Source organism: Gambusia affinis, linkage group LG09, assembly GCF_019740435.1.
Source record: "Gambusia affinis linkage group LG09, SWU_Gaff_1.0, whole genome shotgun sequence".
In the NCBI taxonomy this organism is placed as follows: Eukaryota; Metazoa; Chordata; class Actinopteri; order Cyprinodontiformes; family Poeciliidae; genus Gambusia; species Gambusia affinis.
The window spans coordinates 10055322-10063659 of record NC_057876.1 but is presented as its reverse complement, the minus strand read 5'-3'; the positions used below and the strand labels follow the sequence as shown (position 1 = coordinate 10063659).

The window sequence follows — 8338 nt, the reverse complement described above, 5'->3', positions numbered from 1 at the left end:
CAAAAGGAGAGCGCAAGAATAATTCTTCCTAAAACAACAACAAAAAAATCTTTACAACGAAATGTCACTGCTCCCCTCTGCCTTCGTACTTCAGGTATGCCATTTAATTTCCTCTGTCAAGGATGTGAATAAATAACAACACACTGTTTATCCACAGCTTTATTGTCGCCTTCACTTCCTTTTTCCAGCACAGTAGATAAACAAGGAGAAGGGACCGTCCACAGTCTAAAATCCAGGCTTAGCCGTCATATATTTTTTTAAAATGTGAGTGAAGTATTAATGGAACAATAAAATCACACACAGCCAACAGATCCAGAGGTGCCACAGTAGTTGCACCGCTTTATTATTGCCAGCTGTTCACAGGACCAGATGGGGCACTTCACTTTGCTAATGATGGCAATACATCGCCAGATTCAACAGACACAAGAACACCAGAATTATATGAGATGGTAGATATGAAACACAGCTGATCCCATTAGGTTTTATTCCTCGCGCGCTGATGTGAAGTTAGCCCCAGGGCTTTTGATGTAAAGGGTTCAAAGCAGAACAGTCAAAAAACACACGACACAGTGGATCTGATGAAAAATCAACAAATTCACTAAACATCTGCTTGGGCTCTAATGCAAAGAGACACTTGGGAGAAATGTGAAACGTCTTTATCTTTGTTACAGGACTAGAATGAACTCCTTCCAAATCTAAACCGAAAAGTAAAGCTAGAAAACAACCAACACTGCATAATACATTAAAACCGGTTTCAATGTGCAACTCCGAATCCATTAACACTCAGTTTGCAAATGTACAGAATTTAAAGTCATATTTTGAACTACAAGGCATGATTTTAGATGTCAGACAGAAAATCTTTCTCCTAATTCCATGCTTTTTATTCCCTTTTACAAATAGAGACATGCTCATTTTTACAATTTGTAAATGTATAATTTTTGAGAGGGAGGAATAGTTAAACCAAATAAGCACACATTTCTTCTTTTTTTTCTAATCCACTCGTTTTGGTAGAGTTCATTTTAATATGTTGACTTTCTGGCATGAATATTCTTACTCTTAGCTCTGGGTCTTTGGAAGACCAGAAGATTGCTAGATCTGTTTCATCCATTCCAAAACCAGTTTGGATGTGTTCTTAGGCTTACTGGTCTGTTTAACATCCAATTTTGTCAAAGTTTCAATCATTTAGAGATGATCTGAGGTAATCTTGAAAAGTTTCAATCCATTATTCCATCCAGCTTGTGTCTCTCATCAGTACTAGTAGCAGCAAAACAACGTCACAGGAAGAGGCTACCCGTCTGAGATTTGTCCAAGCCGGCCAACATTTCTAATTCCAGCATGAAAGACAGATGCAGAAACAGACAAATTATAAAACAGCAATTTTGTAGGACATTGTTCAGCTTTTCTGATAATAGACAAAGTTCTGCTCACATAAAACAGATAAATCTCAGATTTGGGAAAGCAAAATTTTCAGTAGTTTTAAACATCGTACTAATAGAGAAAACAGACAAATTGGAGTTAGTCTTGACTCTATTTCCTACAGTAGTAGTTTCTACTTTGAAGAGTGTTATCAGTACAGAGACCTTCAAGTGCTGGTATGTAGTATCACCGATTTGAAAAAGACTGATTGATTAAGTTAGAAATTGTCCAGCCACAAGGCCATTTTTGGTTCACGTTCACTTCAAGCTTTAACATGTTATGAATTAATATGATATCTATTTATAACAATCCAACAACTGGCCGAGGTAAAGGAAGGTCCTACTAGCCTAGAGTACATCATCACAACTTAATGTAACTTTCAAAAGAAATTAGGACCACAGTTTCCCTTTAAAGAGCCGTCACAGAAATCATAAATGCATCTCATCCACTCTGTTTTGCATTCTGTCTGTAATATTAAGTCACTTTTGGGTGTGTTGTGTTCCTGCACCTACACCAAACGTGATTTGGTTAGATGCATGACCTCACTCTTTGCAGACAATTTTAATCTTGTGTAACAGTAGATCTGTGAGCTGTCATGTGATTTGGTAAAGTGCACGAGTTGTGCAGCAATTGCGCTTTATTCAGCGGAGGATGCCTTGACGCCGTGTACTGTAGAGTGCGATGTCAAGGAGGACAGCAGTGTCTGACACAGTGCATGCTGCCCGATTCTGTGGATTATCCGTCCTGGAGCCATGTCAGAATCGGTACACGCTCAGACCCCTGGCACAACCAGCACCATCTTAATCTCAATCCCAAAATCCACTCTGCTTCCAGACACGATTCTCACTTCGGAAGGTTGTGTAACAGCCACAGAAAACACAGCAGGGTCACACTCACCCGATGCAAACATGTGCACACAGTGTCACTGTACCATTCAGTCACACGAAGCGTTAGCTCAGAAGTGCAGACAGCAGCGTCCTCTTCTCAGCCAGTCCGGATGCACATTAAGCTCCTGGACTCCTAGAATAAAGGGATGAGTCAGTGAGGGAGAGTCATGAGTCACTTCTTATTTAGACTGGCCGTCTCTACGTTGTGGCCTCCTGGATACAGTCTGTGGCAGCCCAGCAGGATGGAGAAGGCCTTGCGGAAATCGGCATTGAAGGCATAGATGATGGGGTTGAGGGAGGAGTTAGCCCAGCCGAACCACACAAATACGTCAAAGGTGGTAGGACTTATGCAAGTGAAGGCCTCTCCGCTTGACTGCTCACAGAAGGGTACCATGCAGTTCAGGATGAAAAATGGCAGCCAGCAGCACACAAACACCCCCATTATCACCGACAGTGTCTTCAGCACTTTTGTCTCCCTCTTGAACGTCATTTTGAAAGAGCTCTCGGACTCCGCGATGCTGGACCCTCGGCCCACACTGTTGTGTCTGTTCTTGGCACTCTCTGCAGCACGCTCCAGGGCAGAGATCCTTCTGATTTGTCTGTGAGCAATGCGGTAAATCTGTGTGTATGTGGCAACCATGATGGCAACGGGGATATAGAAGCTTATGAGTGAGGTGGAGATGGCGTAGGTCCTGTTCAGGCTGGAGTCACAATTTTCAGAAGTGCGGAGGGATGTAGTGTTTGATCCCAGTGACACTAAAGCCTCAGTGAGCGGCTTGTAAGGTTTACCCTGGGCTTTGTGCCAGTTGAGCTGCACAGGGATAAAAGAAATGAGGACAGATAACGTCCAGGCCACGCTGATCATAACGTAGGCCACTTTGGGTGTCATCTTCCTCTCGTAGCGAAAGGGGCTGGAGATGGCCCAGTAGCGGTCCAGGCTTATCACACAAAGGTTCAAAATGGACGCGGTCGAGCACATGATGTCAAAAGCCACCCAGGTGTCGCAGAAGGAGCCAAACGGCCAGAAGCCTGCGATCTCCGTCACCGCCTTCCACGGCATCACCAAGATGGCCACCAAGAGGTCGCTCACGGCCAACGAGATCACGAAGAAGTTGGTGACTTTGGAGCGCAGGTGACGAAACTTGGTGACGGCAGCACAAACCAGTGTGTTCCCCAGCAGCGTGGTGAGGATGAGCAGCGAGAGGAAGCAGCCGGTCAGCACGCGGCTGGATGGCATCTCGTCTAAGAAGCCATTGTCGATGACAGTCGTGAAGTTGACGAGATCCATCCCTGAAGATGTGTAGGCGGGGGCGGGGGGACTGAGGTCTATGTCATACTGAAGAGTCCTGCTACATCTGCTCTGGGATAAATAGCACAAGATCTCTGTTGTCGACCCTGCAAGCAAAAAAAAGAAAGCAAATCTCCATTATTGTCATTGCCGCAATATGAAAGATGAGATGTTTGAGGCAAATGCGATCTGGAACAGACTTCTGGCCCCTGATTCTGTAAACTAGACTACACTTCATTTGAACTGCAGATGGTATCTTACATCCCACAGGCAACATTCTTCCATTTAGATATCCCAGACTGGATTCAGTGGCTGCTAGGAAATTGCTGTAAAAGAAAAAACAAAAAAAAATCTATTTTGAAGGTAATCGCTGCCATCTGAATGTGTAAGTTAGCACCTTGTGTGCATCAATGAGAGATTCATGGTACGAAAAGAAATTGACAAATGTGTTTTAATAATACATGGACCTCACAAAGGACTGTCCAGAATGCAGTATTCGTTTGTTGTTGTTTCCAGTTGTCATTAGCACTCGCTTTGCATGTGAATCAGACATTTTAAGCATTGGATGGCGTCTCACTGTAATATATGCCCACAACTAACAAATGACGGTCAAATTGCAGAGGGATGGAAGCAATATCAGCCTAATCCTATTTCCTAATATCATGCAGCTAAACTCTGCCTTCATTTACTGAAGTCAGATGTAAAGTTGCTCAGAAGCTCAGTGAAATCCAGTGTGACACCTTGAGAGCATGACGTGCAATAAATCCAGTTATGAAATTTCTTTTACTGCTTGTGCAATTTTAACAAAGTAAAAAAATGGGTGGAAATGACAGCAGCTGAGCCTCAAACTGGTAGGCCCCATAAAAATTCAACAGTATAAGTTCACGGGATGCTTCAGTGTGTCGTGTGCAGAGTTCATTGACTTACTGCTGAATCAACAGCTACAGGTATTCAAATATTATGAGATCTTCAGATTAGCTCAAGACAAAAAAAAAAAAAAATGTAGCTTCAAGGGACGAACAAACAACAACAACAAAAGAAGAATCAAATTTCTAATCTCCGCCTCTACCGTTCTATTAAAAAGTTGAAACTGGCCACATCGGCTGTTTTGTTGTAGCTTTCTATCACTTAATTTAAAAAAAACCAAGTGCACTTATGATATATTTCTTGTTAAACAAGAATTACCTCATTTATTGCTGACATGGGTAGTCTGAGTGCATGGTAATTGTTGATTTAGCCGATGTTTACTGCTGCCCAAACAAATTTTTGAGATCGCAATTTCGTGATAATCATGAATTTGCAGTGCATTCGGCAATCATCCTCGATATATGAATTTCTCTAGCAGTAACTCCTATGACTTCAGGAAATACATTTTGGACATTTTTCATGCGCCCACCTTAGTGGGAACAGCTGTTGGACGGCCCCTATCTGTTTCAACATGAATGCACACCAATGCGCGAGGCAAGGCCCATAAAGACATGGATGAACAAGTTTGACATGGAAGAACCTGGCTGGCCTTCACAAAGCACTGGACTTAACCAGATGAAATATGTTTGGTGTGAATTAGAGTGGATCTTGTAGTGGTCTAATTCACACCACTACAAGAGTAATATTACAGAAAAGTGTAACAGTGACAACCTTCCGGTTCAAATTCAGCGTCTGACCTGAAAAAAAAAATAAAATAAAATTGCATTCTAACAAAAAAAAGTCTTCTTCTGGAAGAATGGTGCAGAATTTCTATAAACACGCCTCTAAACATTAAAGGTACAGTTAGTAACTTCTACTAAAAAATATAACATTTTTATGCATATTTGTTAAAACTGTCAAAACAAGTTAATATGAGGCTAATGATCAGGGCCCTCATCCTCCTCCCTGTAGTCCAACTGCCATCTGCAGAAATACACCGCTCAGTAAGAAACGACCAATGAGACCTATAAAGAAGGTCTTAGCTTTGTCAATCATCCTTCTGTTCATGCTGCTCACTCCCTCTCCCGCTCCAGCAGTCTGTCACGAATGCACTTGATTGTTAGCATGGCCACCGATGATGGCGGATAAACAGTTTTCCTGGAACAATAAGTTGTATCTCCACCATTGGCACATTGAGCAACGCGTACACAAGGGTGACTGACACTGCTAAGACACTCGTCCTGGCTCTGATTGGTTGTTTCTGAGCTGTATATTTCTGCACATGGCAGTAGGACCACAGAGAGGAGGCAGAGGAGCTTGATTTCTTTCTTTTTTTTTTTTTTTTTTTTGCAGTCTTTCTATAGTGGCAGTTTTGCAAAGCAAATAAAAAAAACATATTTTAATAAAAAGTGACATACTGAAGCTTTGAGGAAAGTTGGTCAGCAATTTTAAGAAAGGTTTAATGCCAGGAAAGATTTACCGACTAATTACAGAAAAGGCTATACATCATTTAAAATACAATGTAAATAAAAACAGAAAATATTTTTATACAAAACTGGTTATCTTTTACACTTCATTCATTTTTATTCTATTTGTTGAGAAGGGACATTGTGCATTGGTTCATATTTTTAATAGAGTAAAGGTAAGTGAACCAAATTACAGCCTAGGTTGTAAGGTAACACTTTTATTCTCTTAAGATTTCGGTCTCATGTCTTATCAGTAACAACTTTCTTGGTTGAATTAAAATATTTTTAAATATAAGTTTACCAACGGTATGAATCATTTTTGGGTTAACTGAATGTAAGAAGCCCACAGTGGGTCAAGGCCGTCTTATGACCCATTCAGCCCATGCAGAAATCCTCATGGGGCCCACATACACATGTTGGCTGGGGATCCTGACACTCAACAACATCATAGTTATTTATCTGACCCCTTATGGAAATTAATCTGGTCAACAGATAATCACTTTACAAGCTGAACTTACAAACTGTTTCGCAGATAAACAATTTAAATAAACGAACCAATGAAAACAAAAATGTGCATTAATGTTGGATTATTCTTTTTTAATAAAAGTATTTTTTTTACTATATATATTTTTTAAATTTCTTATCTCTCCGATTTAAAACAGATTGTTCCTGCTTTTTCAAACATGCCTCTCATAAAGAGTAATATCATCCTCTCGCTGCTTTCCATTCTAATTTACTGACTGATCTCCTCACACGGATGCTAGCGCTTTTTACATGACCCATAAAAACAAATGTCTGTCTCACCGCTTCCACGCAAACTTCACCGCGCAGCGTCCATCCAGAGCGCGTCCGGTCTCCATATCTCACCAATATAAACCAAACAACGTCCCGAATTATGTCCTCCATGTACACATCACTCTATGTGCTGATTCAAAGCAAAACGCAATCACACACACACAAACAAACAAACAAAACAAAAAACCCTACACTGAAGACAGACACCACAGGAATGAAATGTCCCTTTCGCTGCGTCCTGCTGCAGCCAGAGTACGTGCGGCGTCCAAACAGAAATCCTTACGCCAGACGCCTCAAGTTTCACATGATGCTCCCATTCAGTAAAAAGCGCTGCCTGCTCACTGTAGGAAGGAAAAGCACGACTGTGGCATTTGCCCGAGCAGTCTCTCTGCGACAGGTAATTTCCTCGCGGGTCCTACCTGTCAATAGGTCAATAGCAGTTCTGATGGCTGCTAAAGCCATCATAATCAAGCTGCGTTTTTCTTGTCAACTGACGCGGTTCGGGCTGCGCTTTGGTGGAGCTTAATGAAACAAAGACAGGTGATAAAACCAGGACAAGGGTCAAGCTTCAGGTTCAAAATCGGCTCAATAACTCCACCTAGCGGAGCAAGCTAATTAGTACACAGCAGCGCCCCTTTCAGTCACAATTTAAGTCAGACAGGTTTACTGCCAGACTCGTCATGTACAGAGGTCATCTGAGTGACAAATCATGTAGAGCTTGTAAAAATAAATAAATAAATAAATAAATAATCTGTATCACTCCAAACGTAATCATGCTCAGCCTGGTGTCTCTAGCGCTGCTGCACTGTGGTTCCCTGATGTGCCGCATGAAAGAAGCAGAGGGATGCAAAAACCCGTCATGACATGTCAGCCGTCACCTTGCGCTGATGTGAATATTTCTGACAGGAGGAAGTGGAACAGCATTAACCCATTTCCTCCACAAATATGCCCTCTGCTAGATGGGCAATGACACATCGCTGATTTGTGGAACGCAGCTAACCATTTTACCAATCTTTAATAATCTTAAACTGAAATGACTGATGACTGTTTCAAGTCATGAATATTCAACAAGGTGCATTGGTGGTTTTGGGTGGTGCGGTCGTTTTAAAAAAAAAAAAAAGAGAAAGAAAAAAAACACTCCTTCCTGCATCTCTTTGCAGGAGTTTGTCCCTTTGGTCCATCACAGTAATTCACTGGGACTGTTTTCTGAGTGCTGCTTGGCTGCAGGGACATGAAAAACACAGCAGACCGGGCGGGGCTGAGAGCAGAAAGGTCTCAGAGTTGAAATGCAATGGCGCCCTATATTTTAGAGCGCTGCTGCTTTTCTGTGTTCAAAGGTGCAGCTGCCTCTGTGTTACTGATTCTAACTTTCACACCACACAGAAATGCTCCACAGTTGGTGTTTTTTTTTTCTTTTTTCTTTCTTTCACTAGATACATAACACCTGGCAAAAGTCACCCGTGTGCTTTGAACTTTCCCGCAATTTGTCATGTTACAACCAGAAACCTTGGTGTAATTAGTGTGTATAGCTAATGACACTGCCTTCAGAGATAAGCTAATTACTAAATAGTTAATTTAAT

General features: G+C 41.7%; 1 protein-coding gene across 2 annotated transcripts; it reads right to left on the bottom strand.

Annotated features, from left to right (window-relative positions):
* Positions 1-206: 206 nt before the first annotated feature.
* LOC122837534 (D(1) dopamine receptor-like) lies at positions 207-7229 on the bottom strand. 2 transcript variants are annotated; one of them, XM_044127942.1, is made up of 3 exons: positions 6768-7229; positions 3853-3917; positions 207-3698 (listed from the first exon to the last, which is right to left on the bottom strand). In XM_044127942.1, the coding sequence occupies exons 1-3, from the start codon at positions 6821-6823 to the stop codon at positions 2476-2478; spliced, it is 1344 nt and encodes a 447-aa protein (XP_043983877.1). In that variant the 5' UTR covers positions 6824-7229; the 3' UTR covers positions 207-2475. The 2 variants fall into 2 exon arrangements, with proteins under 2 accessions (XP_043983877.1, XP_043983879.1); XM_044127944.1 differs by lacking the exon at positions 3853-3917.
* Between the last annotated feature and the right edge of the window lie 1109 nt (positions 7230-8338).